General features: G+C 42.2%; 1 protein-coding gene across 1 annotated transcript in view; it reads left to right on the forward strand.

The window, feature by feature from the left end:
- The first annotated feature begins 16,608 nt into the window (after positions 1-16,608).
- snx7 (sorting nexin 7) overlaps positions 16,609-27,274 on the forward strand; it is a 29,028-nt gene continuing 18,362 nt past the window's right edge. Inside the window, exon 1 of the mRNA XM_006805161.3 lies at positions 16,609-16,778. Coding sequence (XP_006805224.1) covers positions 16,695-16,778 — 84 coding nt within the window. The 5' untranslated portion in view covers positions 16,609-16,694. The remainder of the gene's footprint in view (positions 16,779-27,274) is intronic.

The following is a 27,274-nucleotide window of genomic DNA, read 5'->3' on the forward strand; positions in this document are numbered from 1 at the left end:
ATCAACAATGGATCATATATCGAGTGCAGAGAGAGTATGAGTGTGCAGCGTTTAAAGCGTGGAAGTACTGACCTTACTTTGAGTTTGATTCCATAAAAAGTGACAAAAACATTAGTGTCCGTTGTGCGTGGGAAGAAAACTTATTTTTACAGCGAAAAAAACCCCTAAACTTCCAAACAAGCACCGAGTAGCTACGACGTAATGGGAAACTCACAGAGAAACTCGCGGATTCTTCCACTGACCGCTGCACACCTGCACCAGGGTAACCCTCCGCCTACCCCACTCCTGCTTTACAGGTGAAAATAGAGCAACAGGACCGCTAGTCTTTGACTTTATTTATTTTCTGCTGTGTTTTACTTGCATCTATTTGAAAGACTGAGTGTAAACACACAAAATATTTTATTTTATGTGCTGGAATGTGCAGAAAATAGGTTTAAATGTTAAACTAATTTCTTCCAGTCAGAGAATGTTGCAGATAATTTAATTTTTTGCTTGATGCATAAAGTTCAATTCAATTCAATTCAATTCAATTTTATTTATATAGCGCCAAATCACAACAAATGTCGCCTCAAGGCGCTTCATAGATACAGAGAAAAGCCCAACAATCATATGACCCCCTATGAGCAAGCACTTTGGCGACAGTGGGAAGGAAAAACTCCCTTTTAACAGGAAGAAACCTCCGGCAGAACCAGGCTCAGGGAGGGGCGGGGCCATCTGCTGTGATTGGTTGGGGTGAGAGAAAGAAGACAGGATAAAAGACATGCTGTGGAAGAGAGACAGAGATTAATAACAGATACGATTCAATACAGAGAGGTCTGTTAATACATAGTGAGTGAGAAAGGTGACTGGAAAGGAAAAACTCAATGCATCATGGGAATCCCCCGGCAGCCTACATCTATTGCAGCATAACTAAGGGAGGATTCAGGGTCACCTGGTCCAGCCCTAACTATATGCTTTAGCAAAAAGGAAAGTTTTAAGCCTAATCTTGAAAGTAGAGATAGTGTCTGTCTCCTGAATCCAAACTGGAAGCTGGTTCCACAGAAGAGGGGACTGAAAACTGAAGGCTCTGCCTCCCATTCTACTTTTAAATACTCTAGGAACAACAAGTAGGCCTGCAGAGTGGGAGCGAAGTGCTCTAATAGGGTAATATGGTACTACAAGGTCATTAAGATAAGATGGGGCCTGATTATTTAAGACCTTGTATGTGAGGAGCAGGATTTTGAATTCAATTCTGGATTTAACAGGAAGCCAATGAAGGGAAGCCAAAACAGGAGAAATATGCTCTCTCTTTCTAGTCCCTGTCAGTACTCTTGCTGCAGCATTTTGGATTAACTGAAGGCTTTTCAGTGAGTTTTTTGGACATCCTGATAATAATGAATTGCAGTAGTCCAGCCTGGAAGTAATAAATGCATGAACTAGTTTTTCAGCATCACTCTGAGACAGGATATTTCTAATTTTAGAGATGTTGCGCAAATGGAAGAACGCAGTCTTACATATTTGTTTAATATGTGCGTTGAAGGACATATCCTGGTCAAAAATGACTCCAAGGTTCCTCACAGTGTTACTGGAGGCCAAGGTAATGCCATCCAGAGTAAGAATCTGGTTAGATACCATATTTCTAAGCTTTTCAGCGCCGAGTACAATGACCTCAGTTTTATCTGAGTTAAGAAGCAGAAAGTTAGTGGCCATCCAAGTCTTTATGTCTTTAAGACATTCCTGCAGTTTAACTAATTGGTGTGTGTTATCTGGCTTTATGGACAGATAGAGCTGGGTGTCATCTGCATAGCAGTGAAAATGTATGCTATGTCTTCTAATGATGCTGCCTAGCACTAGGTTTACTATCCTGCGCAAATTTGCGTAACTTCCCTAAACCCAACACCCCCTAAAATTACTGGCTTTTTTATTTTCTGGTGCAAGTGCCGAGGTGTTAATCACCCCTGCTGAGATTTTCACAGGTCGTCAGCCTGTTTCTCCTCCAGCTTTTGTTGTGCAAACCACCCATTATCCTTGAGGCCTGGCACATTTGCATTTGCTCACTCAGAGTTGCTCAGATCCAAGGCAAGCCAAACCTCTCTGTTACAACTTTCAGAAATGCCTGCCGTATACAAAATATCCCACACATTGACTGACCTGTAAATACAAAAGACACACAGTCACACCTTCCTTGACTCTCAGCACAGATCTTCCATTGTGCCATTGTCACTGTGTATGTGAGGGAGTGGCATTGCTTGACTACAGCACAGTGCTGTGCATAAAAGCAGACCAACCCAGGCGGGAGAATCATTTCTTGTTCGCATTTCTGAGAACGCACATCAGGATGGCCTCCGTATCACTGCCACGCAAGAAGAACCTCTCCGCGCAACAGGCTTTGGCCTTGCTTCAGGAAATGGACGAAGCAGATTCTGATGGAGGAGAGGTTTCATTTGTCCAGCAGGCCACTGATACCTCCTCAGAAGAATCTGAAAAGGAGACGGAACAAGAACCCAACATGCCTCCACGGAAGAGGCCCCGTGGTACTGGGAAGCCCAGCCAGAGCCACACGGCAAAAGACGGAACTGTGTGGGTTGAAGAGGACATTGGAATGCCCAGTGCAGGAGCAAATCGTTCGTGCTTCACTGCACAAGCTGGACCCACAGAGTCTGCTAAGGTTTGTCACTGCCATAGTAGATATGATATTTATATAAACCCATTTAGAGTGAGGTTCATGTAAATTTACCATTTTCTATTTGTTTATCTTCCGACAGCGCAAGATTACAAGTGTGCTCCAAAGCTTCCTTTGCCTATTAGACGTGGGAATGCTGCAGACCATCAGAGAGTGCACGGTACATCAAGCCCGCAGAACAGAGCCGGACTGGAGTTTGTCAGTTCATGAACTGATGGCATTCATTTCAATCCTGTTTGTAAGAGCGATCATGTGTCCTGTTGGTGCCATTGTGGATTGCTGGTCAGAAAAATTTCTGGTGCCAGTAATCAAAGAGACAATGCCCCGAGATAGATTCATTTCAATTATGCAACACCTTCGATTTGATGACAGGGACACGCGGGCCGAACGGGTGAAAACAGACAAATTTGCAGCGATCTCCGACATCTGGACACGCTTCAACGAGAACTGTGCTAAGAGTTTCACTCCAGGAGAACACATGACCATAGATGAACAGCTGTTCCCTACCAAGGTTCGTTGTCCATTCACACAGTATATTGCAACCAAGCCAGACAAATTTGGGATCAAGTTCTGGATGGCCACGGATTTGGACACCAAATATGTCTGCAGTGCATCTCCTTACTTGGGAAAGGACCCCAGTCGTCAGAAGGGAGAGAGGCTGGCAGAGAACGTGGTCATGAAACTGATGGAGCCGTTTTTGGATGATGGGAGAAACGTCACAACGGACAATTTCTTTACTTCACTGTCACTGTCGCACAGACTGCTGCAGCGCAAAACAACGTTACTGGGCACGGTGAATAAAGTCCGGCGTGAACTTCCTCAACTTGCAAAAGATACTGCAAAGCGAGAGGTATTCTCCACTTCAGTGCTTAGAAGTGGCGGTGTCTCCTTGACAATTTATGCACCTAAAAAAAACAAGACTGTGTGTGTTCTAAGTTCCATGCACCAAGACGTGACGATCGGTGACGACAGAAAGAGGAAACCCAACACGATAGCAGACTATAACCACATGAAGGTATGTGAATGTGTGTACAATTTTACACCAGTGCTACAATGTTTTCTGATGTGTGCTATACAGGCCTATAGAAAAAAACATATACTCATGACTCTCTCTCTCTGCTTTTACAGTGTGGTGTAGACGTGTTGGACCAAATGGCGCGGATGTATTCCGTAAGAGCAGCAACACGCAGGTGGCCAGTAGCGGCTTTCTACAATATGCTGGACCTGGCGGCGGTGAATGCCTACATTTTGTACAAGGCATGTACAGGGTGGACAGGCAAAAGAAGATTGTTTCTGAGTCTTCTAGCTCAGCAACTTCGTTGCCGATTCATGCAGCACAAGGAAATATTAGCACAGAGGCAGGCTGCTGAAGCTGCTGCAGCTGCTGTGCCAGGGACTGTAAAGACAACGCAGTGCCAGGTGCAAGAGAGCTGCAACAGGAATCGCAGCAGGTTTACCTGTGCAACATGCCAGAAATTCACCTGTGCCAAATGCAGGGATGATGGACACTGGGTCTGCAAACGCTGTAAAGTCTGAAACACTTTGAAATAAAACAGACTTGTGTACTCATATATTGTGAATGTGTGTCTTTTGTATGTAGGTTGTAACACAGAGGTTTGGCCTGCCTTTGATCTGAGTAAACAAATGCCAATGTTGCACAAACACACACACACACACACACACAAACACACACACACAGACACACAGCAAATCTGCAAGTGGAAAATCTGCATTGTCATTGCAAAAAAGTGGACAGTGCGAGACAAAAGCAGCTAAATAAAAACTGTACAAAGAGCACGGTATAGAAAGTGCACTATACAAACAATCTGGAAACAAATATGGACACGTGTATTCAAAAATATTGGTGTGTGTATACACACACACATATACATACATATATATATATATATATACATACACACACACATATACATACATATATATATATATATATACATACACACACACACACACATATATATATATATATATATATATATATATGTATGTATATGTAGGTATATGTGTGTGTGTGTGTATAACTAGACTTTATGCATATTATCTAAGGTGTGGCTATATAAAATACAACTGTGTATATGTGTTTATGGACAGGCATGCAATGTAGTGACAAGGATTGACAAGTACTAACATGGTGTATTGTACGCTGCAGGTAAGGAAGGAAAGTAGCCTTGCAGGGAAGGAAAGACCTGAATCTCTCATGGTTGGGGGTTGGGGGAGGGTGTCTTTGCACAACAAAAGCAGGAGAACAATGGAGCTGAAGACCTGTGAAAATCTCAGCAGGGTGCCAAGAGGTGTTAAGGTCGGGGGGAATTTACGCAAATTTGCGCAGGCCCGTAAATCTAGTAGTAGGGACTGCACCAGGGAAAAAAAGGCTCAGTAATTCTAGTGCTAGGGGAAGCATGTATAATGTAAACAGAATTGGTCCTAGCACTGAACCCTGTGGAACTCCATAATTAACCTCAGTGTGTGAAGAGGACTCTCCATTTACATGCACAAATTGGAGTCTATTAGATAGATATGATACAAACCACTGCAGTGCAGTACCTGTAATACCTACAGCATGTTCTAATCGCTCTAACAGGATATTATGGTCAACAGTATCGAATGCTGCACTAAGGTCAAGAAGGACAAGCACAGAGATGAGTCCACTGTCAGAGGCCATAAGAAGATCATTTGTAACCTTCACTAAAGCTGTTTCTGTGCTGTGATGAACTCTGAAACCTGACTGAAACTCTTCAAATAAACCATTCCTCTGCAGATGATCTGTTAGCTGTTTGACAACTACTCTTTCAAGGATGTTTGATATGAAAGGAAGGTTGGAGATTGGCCTATAATTAGCTAAGACTGCTGGGTCTAGAGATGGCTTTTTGAGTAAAGGTTTAACTGCAGCCACCTTGAAGGCCTGTGGTACATAGCCGATTATTAGAGATAGATTGATCATATATAAGATCGAAGAATTAATCAATGGCAGGACTTCTTTGAGCAGTTTTGTAGGAATGGGGTCTAAAAGACACGTTGATGGTTTGGAAGAAGTAATTATTGAAGTTAACTCAGAAAGATCGATTGGAGAAAAAGAGTCTAACTTAACATCAATGGAACTAAGAGTAGCTGTTGATAATATTACATCTGTGGGATGATTATTGGTCATTTTTTCTCTAATGATAAAAATTTTATTTGTGAAGAAGTTCATGAAGTCATCACTAGTTAACGTTAAAGGGATGGTTGGCTCAAAAGAGCTCTGACTTTTTGTCAGCCTGGCTACAGCGCTGAAGAGAAACCTGGGGTTGTTCTTATTTTCTTCAATCAGTGATGAGTAGTAAGCTGTTCTGGCTTTGCGGAGGGCTTTCTTATAAAGCAACAAACTATTTCTCCAGGCTAAATGATGATCCTCTAAATTTGTGACACGCCATTTCCTCTCCAGATTATGAGTCATCTGCTTTAGGGTACGTGTTTGAGAATTATACCACGGGGTCAGGTACTTCTGATTAGAGACCTTAGTTTTCACTGGAGCTACAGTATCCAGAGTCGTACGTAGTGAGGAGGTGAAATTATCAACAAGATAATCGACCTCTGTTGGGGTAGCGTTCAGATAGCTGCTCTGCTCTGTGTTGGTACAGGGCATTGACGATGATAACAGTGGCTGGATTATATTCTTAAACTTAGTTACAGCGCTTTCAGAAAGACATCTACTTTGATAAAGTCCACTCTCCACTGCTGCGTAATCAATTATTGTAAATGTAAATGTTATCAAGAAATGATCAGACAGGAGAGGGTTTTCAGGAAACACTGTTAAATGTTCAGTTTCTATGCCATATGTTAAAACAAGATCTAGAGTGTGATTAAAGTGGTGGGTGGGTTCTTTTACATTTTGAGAGAAACCAATTGAGTCTAACAACAGATTAAATGCCATGTTGAGGCTGTCATTTTTAGCATCAACATGGATGTTAAAATCACCCACAATAATTATTTTATCTGAGCTCAGAACTAAATCAGATATAAAGTCTGAGAAATCAGACAGAAACTCTGTAAGGCCCAGGTGGACGATAGATGATAACAAGTAAGACTGGTTTCTGAGTTTCACAGCTGGGGTGGACAATGTTAAGCATCAGGCTTTCAAATGAATTAAAAGTCTGTCTTGGTCTTTCATTAATTAATAGACTGGTGTGAAAAATTGCTGCCACACCGCCCCCTCGACCTGTGCTTCGAGATTTCTGGTAGTTAGAATGACTCGGGGGTGTTGATTCATTTAAACTAACATAATCATCCTGCTGCAACCAGGTTTCTGTAAGGCAGAGTAAATCAATTTGTTGATCAATTATTAAGTCATGTACTAACAGAGACTTGGAGGAGAGAGACCTAATATTTAATAATCCACATTTCACTGTTTTACTCTTTGGTTCAGATGTGGATACTGTATTGTTCTTTCTTTGTAAATGTTTAAGTTGTTTGTTGCTGGTTTTTAGTTTGTTTTTTGTCTTTTTGGAAGCAGACACAGTCTCTATGGAGATGGGTTTTTGGGGGGGTAGCAGGAGGAGAGAAGCTGCAGAGAGGCGTGTAAGACTGCAACTCTGCTTCCTGGTTCCAACTCTGGATAGTCATGTTTTGAGGGGTTTAATAAATTTGTCCATATTTCTAGAAATGAGAGCTGCTCCATCCAAAGTGGGATGGATCCCATCTCTCCTAACAAGACCAGGTTTCCTCCAGAAGGTTTGCCAATTATCTATGAAGCCCACATCGTTTCTGGGACACCACTCAGACAGCCAGCAATTTAAGGAGAACATGCGGCTAAACATGTCACTCCTGGTCTGATTGGGGAGGGGACCAGAGAAAACTACAGAGTCCGACATTGTTTTGGCAAAGTTACACACCGATTCAATATTGATTTTAGTGACCTCCGATTGGCGTAACCGGGTGTCATTACTGCCGACGTGAATTATGATTTTACTGAATTTACGTTTACCCTTAGCCAGCAGTTTTAAATTTCCTTCAATGTCGCCTGCTCTGGCCCCTGGAAGACAATTGACTATGGTTGCCGGTGTCTCTAGCTTCACATGTCTGAGAACAGAATCACCAATTACCAGAGTTTGACCCCCAGCGGGTGTGTCACCGAGTGGGGAAAAACGGTTAGACACATGAACGGGTTGGTGGTGTACCTGGGGCTTCTGTTTAGGACTATGCTTCCTCCTCACCGTTACCCAGCCGCCCTCTTTCCGCAGCTGCTTGGGATTTGCCGGGGAACAGCTAGCAGGGCCTACGCTATCTTCGGCTGCACCAGCTACAGGGGCCTGGCTAGCTAAGGGTGAGAGTTAAAAGATTAAAACTAATAAAACAAGTTTTAAAAAGAGACTTTTCCATTTGATTACATTTTGTATGATGATTATGTAGAAAAAGTAGAATTGGGCTGAAAGATCTATCACTTTATCACCTATTCAGGTTGTAAATCGTGTTTTTAAAAAGTAACTAAGTAACTAAGTAATTAATTACTTTTGAAAATAAGTAATCAGTAAAGTAACGGGATTACTTTTTTGGGAAAGTAATCAGTAATTAGTTACTGATTACTTTTTTCAAGTAACTTGACCAACACTGTATGCAACATTCACTGACTGGAAGAAATTAGTTTAACATTTAAACCTATTTTCTGCACAATATTTTGTGTGTTTACACTCAGTCTTTCAAATAGATGCAAGTAAAACACAGCAGAAAATAAATAAAGTCAAAGACTAGCGGTCCTGTTGCTCTACTTTCACCTGTAAAGCAGGAGTGGGGTAGGCGGAGGGTTACCCTGGTGCAGGTGTGCAGCGGTCAGTGGAAGAATCCGCGAGTTTCTCTGTGAGTTTCCCATTACGTCGTAGCTACTCGGTGCTTGTTTGGAAGTTTAGGGTTTTTTTTCGCTGTAAAAAGAAGTTTTCTTCCCACGCACAACGGACACTAATGTTTTTGTCACTTTTTATGGAATCAAACTCAAAGTAAGGTCAGTACTTCCACGCTTTAAACGCTGCACGCTCATACTCTCTCTGCACTCGATATATGATCCATTGTTGATCTGCACACAGCTGTTGTCACGAACGTCGCACTCGCTTACGTCACTGTCATGAGACATTCTCGCAAAAAAATCACGGTTCAATTCAATTCAATTCAATTTTATTTATATAGCGCCAAATCACAACAAAAGTCGCCTCAAGGCGCTTCATAGATACAGAGAAAAACCCAACAATCATATGACCCCTATGAGCAGCACTTTGGCGACAGTGGGAAGGAAAAACTCTCTTTTAACAGGAAGAAACCTCCAGCAGAACCAGGCTCAGGGAGGGGCGGGGCCATCTGCTGCGACCGGTTGGGGTGAGAGAACGGTTTTAGTAACGCAGCGTTCCTACGGGAAAGTAGCGGTAATCTAATTACCGTTTTTGCAATAGTAATCCCTTACTTTACTCGTTACTTGAAAAAAGTAATCGGATTACAGTAACGCGTTACAAGTAACGAATTACAGATCTCTATGTTGAATTACAGATTATGTCTGTGAGATCAGATGATTTTCAGAGCTCACATAAAGCTCCTTTTTTGCTTTTCTTCTTTAACGTTCATGCATTTGTTACTACATGTGGTCAGAGTTTATATCAGGCGTTGTACAGTTTTGTGCTTTATGAGATATCGTCATCTCCCTTTGGAACAGAGATGGGCCCAGCCCTGCACATCTGCTGGGAATCAAAACAAATTTCTGTCCATTTGGGCAGAAACATTTAGGCCTATTGTACTACAGTGGGCCTGAATAATACACTATTTGCGGCTGCATTATCATTATGTGGGCTTGTCAGCAGAGGATGAAAAAACAATGGGATAGTTAGGGAGGGGACAGCAATAGGAGTATGAAACGATTTGGTTTAGGAGAAAAAATGCCCTTCAACAGAAAAGGCCCTGTGGTCTGCCTGTGGTCCTAATTAGAAGGCAACATTTTTTGACGGTAAATTGATTTTTAATTGTTCCGTCCCTGATTCATCCAGGTGGCCAAGTTCTCCTATTTAATCCCTCTCTGTATGTCTGTCTCCCTCCCTCTCTTTGAGTGGAACGTGTTTGGAGCTGCCTGCCACGCTTAGCAGCAATTTCCTGAACAAGAGCAATTCATTCAGCATTAGACAGAGAGGAGGGTGCTGGGAGGGGGACACTGGAAACACACAAAAACGAGAGTTCATCCATAATTGTCAGTAATGCTTTTCTACTTTAGTCATTTTGGATGTGGTACAGGGGAAATAGTCACAGTGGATGTTTCCATTTACCTTCATTTTGTTGCTTACCAAGAAGCCACTCAGACTTGTGCAGGCTAATGGCTGTGATGGTGTGTAAAAGCAGTTTGACTGCACTGATCTACATCAGCCATCGTTGGAGCAGGCCTGGGGGGTTTTCTGATCTGATTATTACACTGCCACTGGCTGCGCAGGAAATCTGGTGCTGTGCCAGTTTATCTGGTGAATGGGAACACTGGGAGTCTGTGACAGTGGGGTGACACCAGTATCTCCCTTTGTCAACTCCGCTTTTTATTAAGAATCAGCTCTTGTCACAAGGTGATCTGTGGTCAATACTTCTGTTTTTGTGGTTACATACACACTATAGCGTGTAACTGCAGCTCAGTATTTTTTATTATATTTTACTTTTTAATAAACGACCTATAAGAACACAAATAAACCAAAATAAACAAATAATCAAAAATAAACAAACGGGTGTACGATCTAGTGTGTATATACACGCACACACACACACACACATTACCACACACACATACATACACATACCTACATACATATGTATTCGCCTAAACACTCATACATACTGACATATACATATATACACATAACAATTCAGAAATATGGCATAATGACATAATCACAGAGATTCAAACAAAATCGGGTCTCCTTGACAAAATGTATCAAATATCACTAAATATGTCATATTGGAGTCTATTAATGAAGGTAATTCTTTAAAAATATCCAAACAAAAGTTCATCCCAATTAAAGGGAAGTTGCATCTGTAACTCAGAATGAATCGATACCCAAAAAGTGTTGATCGATGGGCAAGACCAAAACAAGTGGAAGTGTGTTATTCCTTGGGCCACACAGCCTGCTCAGTATTAACTATGAATTACATGTATTTTGTCAGCTGCAGCATAACAAGTTACATTAGGATTCACAGCAGTTTCATAAATATATGAAACATAAAAATGTTAAGTTCATTTTAAAGACGGGCAGCTTTTTTGTCTGAATGTGATGTTGTGCCAAAGACGTTTTGCTTTTCCAACATGAGCTCTATAAATTCTCTTGTTTGTGTTTTGCTTTTATTTGGTTATTTATTCAATTTGTGTTTCAATTTCAATTCGCATTATTTCTGTTATTACGGTGCACGTGTAATACAGCAATATCCAAGCTGACAGGCAGGAGGAGGAAAAAGAGACAGAAAAGGAAAAACATCATAATTCAAATGATTAAAATGAAGCTCAGTTTAACTGCTCTATAAAATAAAGCTGCTATTAAATGTTTCTCCTTCGGACTAAACCTGGATGTACGGTTGAAAGGACTTAGTATGACATGGCTGCATACTCTACATTACAGCCTGGATGTATAACTCCATGTCACAGTAACAGTAACACTGCAGTATATCGATTAATACAGCCGTGACTGTAAAATGAGGCGCATGCAAAAAGCTCCAGGAGCAGCTCTCTGAATATCAAAAGTCTTACTTCGTGGTAATCTTCTCAGCCACCTGTGGAACAGTAAGACTTCTATTTTTAGATACAATCTGCACATTTCCTCACTTTCAGTCTGCAGCTCTGAATACCCACGTGTTCAGTAACTGTCGTTAAATATTTATTGACCCCAAATCCAACATCACCTGCTCAGCATCCATTGCAATGGCTTCAAGTACTCGAAGGATGTACTTAGCAGCGCTGTGACCTTTCCCTCTGCTCGGACACGCCGTGGCACCAAAATGAGCTTCATGACATCTGTAATCACTCATCTGCCTGCATTCCCTGGTGTTTAGGCTGCAAGTCGATTCTTTATATCGCTTTTATGTTCCCACCAAGTCAACCTGCAGTTCAGTTCCTCATCTCTTATTAGTGCTTTAAAAGTCACAGTTTCATAGAAATTCACAGAAACTGTGATCCAGGTGCCTTTTTCCTAACATCTGTCTTGTTGAACATTAGTTTATATGCAGTGTTGCTCCATTAAGATAAAGATGTTGAAATGGAGACATGATTAAAAAGTGAGAAAATCCTTAGCAACGGCCAAGCGAATGACCCGAATCACCAGCTGCTGTCATCACAGAGCAATAAGAGCACAAACAGAAGAAACGAGTTCACACAACAGTTGGAAAAATGTCTGTAAAGCTGCGTTTCCATCTTGTCCTTCCACCACAACAAATCTCTCACTTTTTACACAGCAGTGTTGAAGCCAGAGCGCCAACCGATGTGATGTTTGATTTTTACACCTGCGCCGACGAAACAGCGAAACAGTGAACCCTGACAAAGCTCGTCCACCCATGCAGCAGGGAGCGGTCATCACTGTCACCATCACAGGATTTCCAGTCTAACAGCCACACAGCTACCCCCACGCACACTGCCTGTTTTCACTGCGAGAGAGAAGCAGCCACGCTGAGCCTGGGAGGACGTGCAGCTTTATTTTAAAAATCAATCAGACAGACAAACTGGTATGAAATGGCAGGGAGATAATGTGATGGTGTGGCGTGGTGACCTTTAAACACGGCCTGCCGCTACAGCCCGACCACCACAAAACCCTGACCTTTGTAGAAGCATTACAGAAGCCTCTAATCTGAGAGCCGGTTGGGGGATGGGGACACGTGCACACATATGTACCTAATTTGCACAGGCATGGACACCACCTTGTATTTGTTTCATGCATATTTATGGATAAAGGCCGACACACGCGCAGCCGCGTATTTACAGGTAGACACACGGAAACATATCGTGCAGACACACACAAACAAACACACACAGCCTTCCAGTTGGCTGCAAAGGCCAGATGTGATAATGGCTTCCTGTATGTTAATGCTGCTGGCTGGAACGCCTCTGTCTGCTCCTCAGTATTCCGCTCAGGTGACGCTCGCATCATTTTGAATTGCAAAATGCCAGAAGTGGAACGACACATTGTTTTTAATGCCGTTGCCAGCGTGCATTTAGAGAAAATACAGAAAAAATATCCTGTGGAGTGTTTGAATAGATAATTATGTGCGGCACTGTGTGTGCATATGTAAGTACGTACGTGTGCAGAGTGCACACTGAGCAATCTGACCCAGGCAAGTGGAAGACTCGTGGTAATTGTTGGAAATGAGAAAATGGATCCATATATATTGATTATCTTCGTCCATTAGGAAAAATTGGTGATGTTTAAGCAAGTGATGTGACGACACATCAATACAAGAGAGCCAGGAATAAAAAAAAGGAAGTGCACATTCTGGCCGTCTGGTCGACTGATGAATCTTATCAACAGCTGCTTTGCTGAAGAGGAGATATATGACTTTTTCAGCTGAGTTATTTCTGCAATTAAGAAACGGTAATTTATGGTTGGATGTCATTTGCAGTGTTGGGAAGGTTACTTTTAAAATGTATTCCACTACAGATTACAGATTACATGCCCCAAAATGTATTCTGTAACGTATTCCATTACGTTACTCAATGAGAGTAACGTATTCTGAATACTTTGATTACTTAATATATTATCATGCTGTTTACAACTACATGAATGTACTATTGCTGTGATTTATTACTGTTACTGAAGGTCCGCGGCTCCGAACCGTAGTAAAGGGACCTCTGGCTAATACGGTGGGTTCTGTGTCGGCTCGTAGCTGAAAACTAGCTTTACTTTGTTGTCTGGGTCAACTTTGCTAGCAGAGACAGAGAGAGGCGTTGAAAGGCTGCTCCAACAGAACTTATTGTTTCAGAGGAAAACACGAACACGGTGTACAGTCGAGTCTTAATAGCTTACTTACAACTGGGCTCGTCAGGCACTCTTCTTGGCTGCAGTGGTTATTATTATATTTACATGCTTCCAGCTCCCGTTTCTGCTCGATGACAGCTCGTACTTTTCCTTTTTCTCCCTCCCTCGCTCACAGACACATAACGTGTATGGCAGTCCATTCTCCCTGCAGCACGGACTACACTGCCCATGATGCTACATTCTTTAGAGCTATACCTGTAGCATTCTGCCTGTTAGCTTAGCACAACAACAACAACAGGCGCTCTCTCACCCAGGAAACACGCAGAGAGAGAGCGTCACCCTGTAACCATGGCAACCGTAACGCTGCCGCCTGGAACAACAGAACGTAGCTGTCAAACAAAACCCAAACAGTCCTGACCCGCCACAATATGAAACAGGGAAGTACCGCCGTGTAATCCATTTATTTCAACAAAGTAACTGTATTCTAAATACCACCTTTTTAAACGGTAACTGTAACGGAATACAGTTACTCATATTTTGTATTTTAAATACGTAACGGCGGTACATGTATTCCGTTACTCACCAACACTGGTCATTTGGCAGAGGAGGGAGAAGAAAGAAGAAGGTGGAGAAATGTTGCTTTGCTATTTAAAAATGGGGATATTGATGCACATTGTTAGACAGTCTCCAAGGAGACATTGATAGTGCTGCAGTGTTATTCACATGAATAGGGTCAAAATGAAGCAGGATATACGACCCTGAGTGAACTACATGTGATCAGTGTGTAGAAGTGTCTTCCTGCCGTTGATCCTGGCGTCATGGCAACATGAAGCCAACATTCATTATTTGGATACAATATCAGCAGTAACACTGCAAAAATGCCCAAGTGCTTCAAATAAAATACAAATAATCTGAAGTATATTTATTCATAATGGAAGTGAAGCGAAACTGTGAGTTTAAAACAATGAAAACTTTCTAGTGAACTCCACTGCAATCAACCTGTTCTGCATATACACAGCATCCTGGTGCGTCCGCCTCACTCGCAGCGGCACCTCAGACCACGCCCCGCCACAACTAGAAATGAATACAAGAGCTGAGGCTGAGTGCTTTGGAGACAAAGTTAGAGAGGTTTGGACATGTGCAGGGGACGAATAGTGGGTATGGTGGACAAAGGATGGTGAAAATGGTGCTGCAGGAGGAAAAGAGAAAGACCTCAGAGAGGTTCATGGATCTAGTGAAGGAAGACGTGCAGAGGGCAGGTGTGAAACAGAAGAAGGTGGTATAGAATGAGATGTGGGGACTATTAAAGGGAGCAGCTGAAAGAAGTGGTTGCAGATAACAGATGACTCTGGCTCTTCCTGTAGAGTGCTATTGTGTCTCTACACAGACTCCAGGGATGGTTCTGGTCCTCTTCCTGTCCACAGCCCACTTAGTCTTTGCAGATGCTTCTGTTTGTATCATGTAACAGAGCAGACTGCAGCAGTCCTGCAGGAAAGTGAATTTTGTTTTTTCTGTACCCTTATATTGTGTAGTGAAAGTAGACAGTAAAGGAGAAAATCGAATCACAAAGAAAAAAATAAATTGCAGAGAAACTTATTTTTCATTGTGAATAAATGAAGATTCTCTCACATTCAAAAGGAAAACAATAACTCTTTGTGCAGGAGCTCCTTTGCTTCTTTCAGGCGCAGCGTTTGCTGTAAAGTGTCGGTGACTGTGTGAGCGTGCAGTGGTGGTCCAGCCTGAGCTGTGACACATTGTTGCACAGCCTTATGCAACACTGACATCTTTTGGTGCTGGTGGGGCTGACTGTCAGTGCAGCCTGTGCGCCAGCCACACTCCCCTGAATAAACACACAGTTTGCCTGTTTGTTGACAAGATCGCAGGTAAGTGAAAGTCTCGCTCAGCCAAATATGCAGGAAATACGACCGTGCTCTGGTGTAGTGCGGGTGTTAATGATCACTGGTTCCTAAACACTGGATCCATAGTTCATAGATGACAGAGGTACAGGAACATCAGGAGGAGTGGAAGGTCTAACAGTATCAGAGCTCACAACCTTTCTTCAACAGAATGATGACTTGAAATATATTTTGAAGCTAAGGCTTCTTTATTGTTACTTAAGTAGAGTCGTGGATGCAGAACTTACAGTAGTAATTGTTCTTTCATAAACCGTATAAAATTCAAATATGTATGCACTTCAAATAAATCTTTAAAAATGTTTAAAAATCCACGTGAATGAAAATATAAATGATATAAAAGTGTAAAAAAGGCTAAATACACAGAAACACATAAGCAAAGAAGACGTCATAAAAATCAGGAGTCAAAGAGAAAACCTCTCTCTCTCTCTTTATTATTATTATTATAATTATTATAATTATTAGCACTTTATACAAATTGTCTTGTTTACCCGTTCATACAAGCCATCAAAGAACAACTCAGTATCTTGCACAGGGATATTTGACATGCAGACTGGAGCAGCCAGGGATCAAACAAACAGGTTGCTGTCAGTATTTTTCTTTCCTAGTTTTAAGTTTGAGTTCACTGGAATGAATAAGAATAAAAGGCTAAAACGATACTGCAGTGTTGCAAAACTATAATCACATTATGGGGCAGCGCTTTTCCACTTTGACTTTGTTGGATCTGTTAAGCTTAACATTTGATAAAACATAATAAATAGCACATATGTTATCATAACAGAAAAACAAACTTTAAAACAAACAAACAGAAAATATAAAATAAATAAATAAAAACACAGAACTCCAGTGGTCCTGTTCAGACACGTTTCTGGCTAAATCATGCTCATGGCCTTTCCTTATGATATGAGGCAACACATGTACACTCAGCATTTTGGCTAAAAAACATGAACAAACTACAGCCAACACTCAACTTTACTGCGAACAACAAAGACGCATAACGAGAACTCAGCTTCCGGGCCAAAGTCGAACGTGACCGGTCGCAGCTTTTACTTTGAAATCCGTCAGAGGAAGTGGCATCCTCGGCGGGCCTCTGAGTGCGGCTGCCGTGCGGAGTTGAGGTGGAAGTTTGTGTTTAGTTAGTCTCCGGAGCTGAGAGCGATGAGCGGGCACACGGTCCCTGCAGACTTCTCAGAACACATGCTGGACCTGGACGAGGACGAGGACCTGGAGGTTTTCACCAAGGTAACTCCCGCAGCCGCTCCGCGCTTCAGCCGCTGCTCAAGTTTACTCTTCCCGAAGATTCACCGCCCGCACTCACACATACACTCGTCGGGTCGAGGGACAGCTCTTCGGCGCGTGTTTGCGCAGGCGCGAGAGCTGAAGAGCTCGAGCTTGAAACATAAAAGATGAAAGGTGGGGCCGCTGAAAGTTTTCACTGTCATGTCGTCATCAGGTTAAAGAGTAGGAGAGCTGTGGAGCCGGCTGTATGCGACCGAGGAAAACTTTTGCGATACTTCTCTCAAAAGTTAGGATCTCAGACTTGACAGATAATAACTCAAAACCGAGAAACTATCTTGAAATTTCGATGTAGAAGTCGAAGCTTTCAGCTTCACTCTGTCTGTGTGGAAGCCTGTGAGTTCACTTCATTCATGCGTGCACACTTCCGGGCTCAGTCATGTGACATCACTCTAAAAGTGTGTGATCGTCCACGCAGACACATAAAGTGCGCTCACTGTTAAAAATTCACCTGCATGATTGGAGGAAATCTCAGGTCCACGGAAGCAGCAGGTTCCATCTTCACTTACAGTCTATGGACACTCAGCAGTCACGTGATCGGAACCTCCCAGGTGTGTGTTTTCTGACGATCAGCTGAGATTTTGAGATGTAGTGCTGCTGTGTGATGACGGCAATGTGATTCTCACAGCCATGAGAGCCTGAGTGGCAAGTCTGAAAGAAGTTCTATAATAACTCTTAGTTATTGTGTTTGCAGCTCTCTGTTTGTAGATTTCATTTCACATAAGAGTGACGTAGATGTGTGTGGTGGTCTGTGCTCAGGTAACCAGGGCTGTGTTCACTCCAGCTGTAGCAGTGATAGTGCTGTGCACTCGAACCTCGTCGTACTAACCAGGTTCCAAAACAGTGAGACGCTGTGTAATCTGTAAATAAAAACCACATTTGAACATCTCATACGTCCACATTTTATTCACAAGAAAACATAAACAACATAACAGATGTTTAAATCTTCTCTCAGGGCCAGGGGCGGAGCTAGAGGGTGTTTTTCATATGACAGTGTTGTTTATTGAAATAAGATGGCAACAACACTTTGAGCCTAGCTACAGTTTACACTGAATATATTGCATAGTGTTACCCCCTCCATCATTAACAAATGGTTCAGCCCACAGTGCAGACTTGATATCACTTGTTGTCAGTAGCAACCCATGCCTATGATTGTGCCAGAGCACCATGGGCATTTCAGATTTCACACAGGTGCTTGGTTGTTACACTGAAAAAAACCTATAACTACTTATAGGATTTTATGTTTTTGTGTGATTTTAGATCAGTTGTGTTAACACAGCATGTCAATGAAAAAATAAGTGTAAATTCAGACACGTGAGGTTGAGCTGAAGCGATTAGACCAAACAAGGCAAAAAAGATCAAATGAAACAATTTAAAGATGAAATACAAATCAAAACTGGCCGGTTATATTTTGGACCTCAGAGGGTGAACCCAACTCATTTTTGTTCACGGTGCAGATTTCTGACACTTTGTGTAAATTAAGCAACAATTTGATTTTTTTTTTTTCTTTTGTTGTTGTCCCGTTTGGATCTTTAGCATCAGAGTTGTTGTCTTAAGGCCAAGAAAGATGCCAAGCGGATTTATTTTACCAAGTGGATCATCATGGCTTTGCCATATTGGTCCATTTGATTGACCTTTACTATAATTATGTGTTTATTTTATTTTCGGTTGCTACAAACGGGACAAACAATTTGATTATTTCTAACAAAGTGTGAACTTGTGTTTGTAAATGAACCGCCCCATGTTGTGTAGCTTTCTGGATTTTATACTTATTGGGCTACATATTTATTTATTATACAGACTGTACAGTGCATAGCATCAAAATACACATTTTATGCAACTGAAATGTTTAATTACAGTGGGGCAAAAAAGTATTTAGTCAGCCACCGATTGTGCAAGTTCCCCCACTTAAAATGATGACAGAGGTCAGTAATTTGCACCAGAGGTACACTTCAACTGTGAGAGACAGAATGTGAAAAAAAAATCCATGAATTCACATGGTAGGATTTGTAAAGAATTTATTCGTAAATCAGGGTGGAAAATAAGTATTTGGTCAATAACAAAAATACAACTCAATACTTTGTAACATAACCTTTGTTGGCAATAACAGAGGTCAAACGTTTACTATAGGTCTTTACCAGGTTTGCACACACAGTAGCTGGTATTTTGGCCCATTCCTCCATGCAGATCTTCTCAAGAGCAGTGATGTTTTGGGGCTGTCGCCGAGCAACACGGACTTTCAACTCCCGCCACAGATTTTCTATGGGGTTGAGGTCTGGAGACTGGCTAGGCCACTCCAGGACTTTCAAATGCTTCTTACGGAGCCACTCCTTTGTTGCCCGGGCGGTGTGTTTTGGATCATTGTCATGTTGGAAGACCCAGCCTCGTTTCATCTTCAAAGTTCTCACTGATGGAAGGAGGTTTTGGCTCAAAATCTCACGATACTTGGCCCCATTCATTCTGTCCTTAACACGGATCAGTCGTCCTGTCCCCCTGGCAGAAAAACAGCCCCATAGCATGATGTTTCCACCCCCATGCTTCACAGTAGGTATGGTGTTCTTGGGATGCAACTCAGTATTCTTCTTCCTCCAAACACGACGAGTTGAGTTTATACCAAAAAGTTCTACTTTGGTTTCATCTGACCACATGACATTCTCCCAATCCTCTGCTGTATCATCCATGTGCTCTCTGGCAAACTTCAGACGGGCCTGGACATGCACTGGCTTCAGCAGCGGAACACGTCTGGCACTGCGGGATTTGATTCCCTGCCGTTGTAGTGTGTTACTGATGGTGACCTTTGTTACTTTGGTCCCAGCTCTCTGCAGGTCATTCACCAGGTCCCCCCGTGTGGTTCTGGGATCTTTGCTCACCGTTCTCATGATCATTTTGACCCCACGGGATGAGATCTTGCGTGGAGCCCCAGATCGAGGGAGATTATCAGTGGTCTTGTATGTCTTCCATTTTCTGATGATTGCTCCCACAGTTGATTTTTTCACACCAAGCTGCTTGCCTATTGTAGATTCACTCTTCCCAGTCTGGTGCAGGTCTACAATTCTTTTCCTGGTGTCCTTCGAAAGCTCTTTGGTCTTGGCCATGGCGGAGTTTGGAGTCTGACTGGTTGAGGCTGTGGACAGGTGTCTTTTATACAGATGATGAGGTCAAACAGGTGCCATTCATACAGGTAACGAGTGGGGGACAGAAAAGCTTCTTACAGAAGATGTTACAGGTCTGTGAGAGCCAGGGATTTTCCTTGTTTGAGGTGACCAAATACTTATTTTCCACCCTGATTTACGAATAAATTCTTTACAAATCCTACCATGTGAATTCATGGATTTTATTTTCACATTCTGTCTCTCACAGTTGAAGTGTACCTCTGGTGCAAATTACTGACCTCTGTCATCATTTTAAGTGGGGGAACTTGCACAATCGGTGGCTGACTAAATACTTTTTTGCCCCACTGTATGTGGGCTACAGAGAATAATTAAGTTATTGACTGTATTTATATGTAACGTGTATGAGCGACATGTATATTTGTACACGTTACATATAAATACTGTAAGTATACTTACGGCATTTAAATAATTTTAACCATCTGTAACACCTGTGTATGTGTTTGTTTTAAAAAGGCTTTGATTTCGCCACCTAAGAAAATTTCTTTACATGCAGCCCTGTCAGGGCCATGTTTCCTGCTGTGCACCAGGCAGTCCTGGCTGGTTTCATGATGCTCTGGATCAGGGCTGTCCAAACATTTTGCAAAGAGGGCCAAATTTTATAAAGTGAAGATGCCCAGGGGCCAATGGTTCTGTAACAAAGTTGCATGAAAATATAATGAAGAACAATTTTAATGGTCACAATTACCTTTATTTAAAAATGGAAATGTACCTAAATAAAAGCCGCGCAGCAGGAACAACTGTAAAGACACAATTGTGCCTTTCATTTATATCTGCAGAGTCAGATAACATTGAACAAACTGTGGAGAATACCCTACATTTCCACGAGTTTGCAATATCTTTGCCTCATGAACATTTTAAACTGGAGTTATAAGTAATGAAAAGTGGTCTGTTATCAATAAAGTTTAAACAAAAGTGAATTTTGCCCTTGACTTTTACAAGTTTTTCACATCTACAGGAAGATTACACAACTGGGAAATTCACTTGCACAAGAAATAAACACATATGTAACTATACACAATATGTACACAACACACACAACTATGAATTAAGAGCATAACAGTTAAAATCAAATCTTAAATGTTTAATAAAGTTCTGCACAGGTCTGCTGATGAGCATCATTTGATTCAGCTGTGCTAAACCTAAAAGAGAACTCAAACATGCAGGATAGCAGCTCTCCAGTAGTTTGACATCCCTGCACTACAGAGAGGAGTGATACTGAGATCTAGATTTTAGTAAAGCGATCAGGTCAGTGGTTGAGATGCGTAAAATATTGTGGGAGACACTCATCCTTGATCTCTTCTTTAAGTTCATGACACAGAATTTTGCTCACACAAATATGTGGAGCGCGACAGCTGTTGCGTAACTCTTCATGTGGACATTAATGTCCTCTGGGAAACTGTCAGTAACCTTTCAAAGCTGGGAAGTGTGCGGTACAGGGCTCTGTTAGGGACAAGTGTCTTTGGAAAAGTTGCCGTTTGCTTCCAAAGGCCTTGATGTGAGCGTATAGTTGGCTCCCCGCTGCGTCTTTTCCTTGAAGATTAACATTCAGCGCAATCCGATACTTCGTAATGTCAACCAAAAAGCCAGATTTTCCAGCCATACAGGATCAGACAGTTCTTCCACTGGTTGTCCCTTCTCATCCAAAAACTGTCTGATTCTGTCTGAGAGAGAAAAATCGCTGTAGTGCAGACCCCCTCACATCGCTGTGATAAATTATGTCCCTGTATTCAGCCTGGATGTCACTGTGGGTGGTACAGAGCTTTAGAGCAAATACAGTTGATTGTCTTAGCTACTGGTTTCATAACATCATCAAATTTGAGATGTTTGGCACAGAGAGCCTGCTGATGAATGATACAGCCAAGTTTAACAGTGTTACCTGTAGGGCTGCTCGATTATGGCAACAATGATAATCACGATTATTTTCACTGAGATCTCGATTATTTGACGATATTTATTTAACAATAACAATGTGTTGAATAATGACTTTAAACAATAATATAAAATAGTGCAAATACTGATAACAGTGCAAATGTTTGCAATATAAGAAATAAATGTAAACATCTATGTTTAGTGAAGTTTGCAGTGTTGCTCTGTGGTGCAGCTACGACACTGTAGCAAAGTTTACACACTGTGTCTACTTGATCCACGTCTGACTCTGAACCCATAATGTTTCCACACCACTCAAGTTTTTTTTTACCTCTTTTCAACCAACAGCATCACTCTCCTCTCCAAATAACTTCTGCTGAGCTTTCCGAGCTTCCCTCGGGTCCTCTTAATCAGCGGTCCCCAACCCCCGGGCCTCGTGAGTCGTTTGGTACCGGGCCGCGAGAGTTGAGGCTCAGGTGTGAAATGTATGATTTTCAGGGTTTTTATCGGTTTTTAGCGTTATTTTGTTATCGTTTTTATCGTTTACTCAGTTTTCCTGGGTCTTTTCACGTGTGTTATGAATAAATCTTCTTTTTTTCAGTACCGGTACTAGTTTTATTTTGTTGTATTTATCCGCGACACCTTAAAGGCCGGTCCGTGAAAATATTGTCGGGCATAAACCGGTCCGTGGCGCACAAAAGGTTGGAGACCGCTGCTCTTAATTGTTGTAACACGTGTTGGAAATGCAGAGAGGTGCGCTCCATTCGCCACACGGAGCAGCGCGAGAGTAAAGCACGAGGGAGGGGCTAATAATCGGCTCAGTCATTTTTAATGATCGTTGAAAGCCCAGATCGTAATCGAGATTAAAATTCGATTAATTGAGCAGCCCTAGTTACCTGCTTCTTTGCTGACTTTATTGCAGATCCGCCACGGCAGGTGCACCATCAGTAATGATGCTTTACTCCATGGTAGCTTCACATCATCAACAGCTTCACAAACAGAAGCCAATCCTCTGCTTTGACCCTCAAGGCTTTTGAGATCCAGCAGCTCCTCTGTCACGTTCACCTTGTCGTCGACTCGTAAAAGAATCAGCAGTTGCGCGGTGTCAGATGCATCGGTGCTTTCATCGCAGTCATGAGTAATAATCAAAATCCACTCCTCTGTCCCGCAGCTGTCTGTCAATGTCTGACGATATATCCTCAACTCTGCGTGCCAGTTTTGCAGACATTCAGAAATTCTTGCTTCCTCTCGGAGCAAATGTTCTCCATCATTTTCATGACACAGTCTTTGACAGACGTACCTTCAGTGAAAGCTTTGCCATGTTTAGCTATTAACACTTCGTAGCTTTCGTGATATCTTCATGTGTCTCACAGGCGTGAAAAATCGTCGTTGCGAAGCCAGAGCAGCTCGGAGCTGCTTCACTTCTTCAGCGCGCTCACTCCCTGTTAGCTTGTTATATGTTGCAGCAAGTTTAGTCTCGTAGCGTCTCCTAATGTTGAAATCCTTAAACAAGGCAACAAATCAGACAAACACAACTGCCTCGAGTTTCAGTAAAAAAATGCTGCTATTCCCACCGCTCCTGAAAGCGGCAGCCCTCACTGTCAACAGTCGCCATGGCAGAAATGAGCAGAGAAGGGCGGGCTCGCAGCACAGGTGCAAGTAGCAGAAAAAGTGTGCAGCCACCATGTGGTGAAAAAAAGGAATTACATTTTTAAAGTCATGATTTATTTATTCGGACTAAGGAAGTGAGCCGTGAATAATACATAATTAGACTGAAGCTGCGGGCCACGAAGAAACACTCAGAAATTAAGTTAAATTCAAGACATTGAACTTACATTGTGCTTGTCAGCTGGTAACAATATACTCAAAGACCTTTCAGGGAATCTGAGCAGATAGATCATAAATCATCAACAACAGCCACTTTCTTTTCTTTTCCCAAAAACAAACAGAACAAAAAAAAAAAACGTAAGAAGATGCTAGTAATGTACCAAACATAAAAAAAATTATCAGGCACCATTCATTGCATTAATTTTGGTAGTAATTGTGAAAACACTTAACTTTGAGTTGAAATGATGAGAACCATTCAGAATGAGTCAATTTATACGTTTTCCATTAAGAACTGTTTAATGGAAAACGTCGAAAAAACAAATAAGAAAGGCGTTTAAAAGGCGTTATTACGTTCTTATAATGACACATGATGATTAGCTGAATATGACAGAATATGACAACCGCTTCAATAAAAGCTGAAGTAACAAAACAATAAATCATCTAGCAATTTTCTTTGGCTTATCTGAATGGCTGGTAAGTCTGGTACTGAATAGTGACAGCAAAGATTAGTCGGCTAGCTGAGTAGTCATGTACATCCCTTTGGGTCGAGGGACAGGTCCTATCCTACTATCAGTCTTCTTTGAGTCACTGAGTGGGGTGATGGAGGGTGCTCTGCCTGGTGACTCCATCGTCCTACTAGGGGACACCTTGGCAAGGGCGGTGTGACCTGGAGCCTAATGATGTCTTTCACTTGCATCAGCATGTCTTTGGACGGGCTATTTAGAGATCCACCGAATGGCTCCCAAACGCAGGCTGAACTCCAGTTACCTGTGTGTTGCTTCAGTTGCTTCAGTTATTTCACATGGGCGTTACCCATGCAGGTATTCGTGTTGGACGCTGCAGAAAGAAAGAACAGCAGTTTGCACAGGCTCACCTATAAGAACCTTTGAGATCTTTGATCCCCAAAGGCAGCTCCTCTCTTCTTGACTCTACACGAACTAAACTGTGATTGTGAGCTTATAGGAGAGATGGCAGCACGCCGTGAAGCAACAAGGTGCAAAAGAGCCCAGTGCTGAACATAAAGACGAGGCGACATACACACTGATATGAAAAGCGGTTTAATGGAGGGATTTCAGTCAGGACGAGCTGTGTGCATGGAAGAAATGAAGCTACCAACAGTCCTGTTACTATGACAACTGTTGCTGTCACAGTCCAGTGCTGCTGATGAGGATCTGAGCGTGTGCAGATGTGTCCTGCATGTGGCTCAGGTATGCACAGCTGTACGGTGCCTGCAGCCGAGCACGCATCTATGCTTCCACATCACGTTACCATAACAACCAGCTCACTCACAGACATGCAGGGAAGTAGTTGTGAATAGATGTTAGCCTAGGGCAGGAGCATCGCTGCTGCTGTTTCTGCAGATGGAGATGATGTGGAACTATCAACCATCCAGAGGCCAGAGCCATGTTTGTCACCATCACAGGACGACGTTGACCTCACACCGCTGTTAGAGGAAACACACCTGTAGGCAAAGCATGTACGCTTCACTACTATTTGCATAAAGTGGATCATTTGAATGCAGCAGCAATACTATCCATGGTGAAAGGGCGGCACTATGCTACTAAACATAATAGTGAGTCCCCGTCTTACCCTCTAAATAGGGCTGCAAACGATTATTCTGATAGTCGACTAATCAGATCATCATCCATTGGAAACAATGTGCCAGGAGTCCGACCCAGAAAGAGTAATAAGAGTAATATTAACACTAAGTAGCTGCTGCCATTGCTGGAAACTGGAATTGTCTGGGCTGCGCTATGAATTCTGGGATAGGTTGGGCCACGACGGATACACCCGACCCATCCTTCAAATCTGGAGAGTCTTCGTTGCGTCGCTGTGATGTAATCGGGCTTCAAATGCGGCCTCAGGAAGATGCTGACCTTGAATTTGGACACAGCTAGGATACCGGACACAGCTCCTTCTTCTTCTTCTTCGGGGTTTAACGGCAGCTGGCATCCTTGTACATGCAGTGCTGCCATCTTCTGTTTCAGTCCGTTATTACACTCTTAAATCCTACTACTTATTCCTGCGTCTTTTGTGATCTTACAAAGCTTCAAACGACGCGTCGACTGTTAAATCAGTCGTCGACTATTAACAACATAAACAAGCGGACACGCGATGGTGTTACCGTCGTTGTTGCTAACGACAACGCATAAAAACAGGCGCTTGTCCGTCTGTAGTGTGGTTATATTAAATATAAGAGAAAGAGAGAACTTAATAATAACTACAGTGACTATCAAAACCATGAAAAAATATTGCTGTAACAGTTTATTTTGTGACACCACGAAACAAACGATAGCGTAAAATGAAACTATAGACGTTTTTATATCGTCATCCGATATATATCGTTATATCGAACAGCTCTACTGCTGATGTGTTCACTTTTCATCACCGCAGCCATCACATACTGCTGTGAAGGCTCACACACACACTCGGACAAAAAGACAGCACATCTGTGTCTTCCAGGACATACAACATCAGGGCTCGCAAAATTTCAAAATCCCTGGTAGGCCTTCGGGCAGGGACTCTTCAGTTTTTGGTAGCCCAAAATAAATGTAAGTAGCCCGAATAAAAAAGAGCAATTTTTTGATTGATGTTTTGTTTCCTGTTTTGTTTCCGTTACAATATTACACATTAAAGTATAATATTGTAACGGAAACAAAACATTAATCAAAAAATTGTTGAAACACAAATTACAACATTGTATAAAAATTACAACCATCAACTCAAATACTTGGTTCTAATTGAACAGAAATTTCTATGAACTTGTAAGAACTGTAGAACATGAATCAGTCTGTGTCAGATCCTGAATTTGAAATTTACAAAGATCTTACTTAAAAATGCCTAAACAACCTTGCCCCTGACTATCTCACAGACCTCCTCAGTCTCTATACTCCCAGAGGTTCTTTGCGATCTTCTGGCCCAGCCCAGGCACCGTCTGAAGACTAGGGGTGATCGTGCCTTTGCCTCTGTAGCACCAAACCTCTGGAATAGTCTTCCTGCTACCAATCGTGCCTCTGACTCCATTCAATCCTTTAAAGCACGGTGGAAAAGTTACCTATTCAACCTGGCGACTCGCTAATTCTCACCGCTCATTAATTGCTGTACCGTTACTCATTTCTCTGGATAATCATGAATTCTCTACTTACTAATGCTTTTGTTTGTTTCTCTATTTTACCTTGTTTTAATGACTCACTGTTCAGTGTAATCATTTACTGTTTATTCCGTACTGTGAAGCACTTTGGTGTACATTTTCTGTAAGTTCTGTGAATCTCAGGCAGCTAGACCTGCTGTTTTCAGCTGGGCATTGTGTAGCTGGAGTCGAGTGTTTTGACCGATGCATGAAACGAAACATTTTTAGGCAAAAGTTGTAACGGCCGCTATTGTCTTTGTATTTATTACACGGCGTGCTGTAGGGGTGGGCCTTATCATACCGTTCACAGTAACACTGGTATAATTTTGGGCAACGATAAGAAAATGAAATATGGCGACAGAATCTGGGTAAAACGCGCATGCACAGTGCCTTTGTTTACACACGCACATGGCGGAAAAAGTATGGCGGCGACGCAGAATGAGAAG

This window comes from Neolamprologus brichardi, chromosome 9 (assembly GCF_056152115.1).
Source record: "Neolamprologus brichardi isolate AB-2024 chromosome 9, ASM5615211v1, whole genome shotgun sequence".
NCBI lineage: Eukaryota > Metazoa > Chordata > Actinopteri > Cichliformes > Cichlidae > Neolamprologus > Neolamprologus brichardi.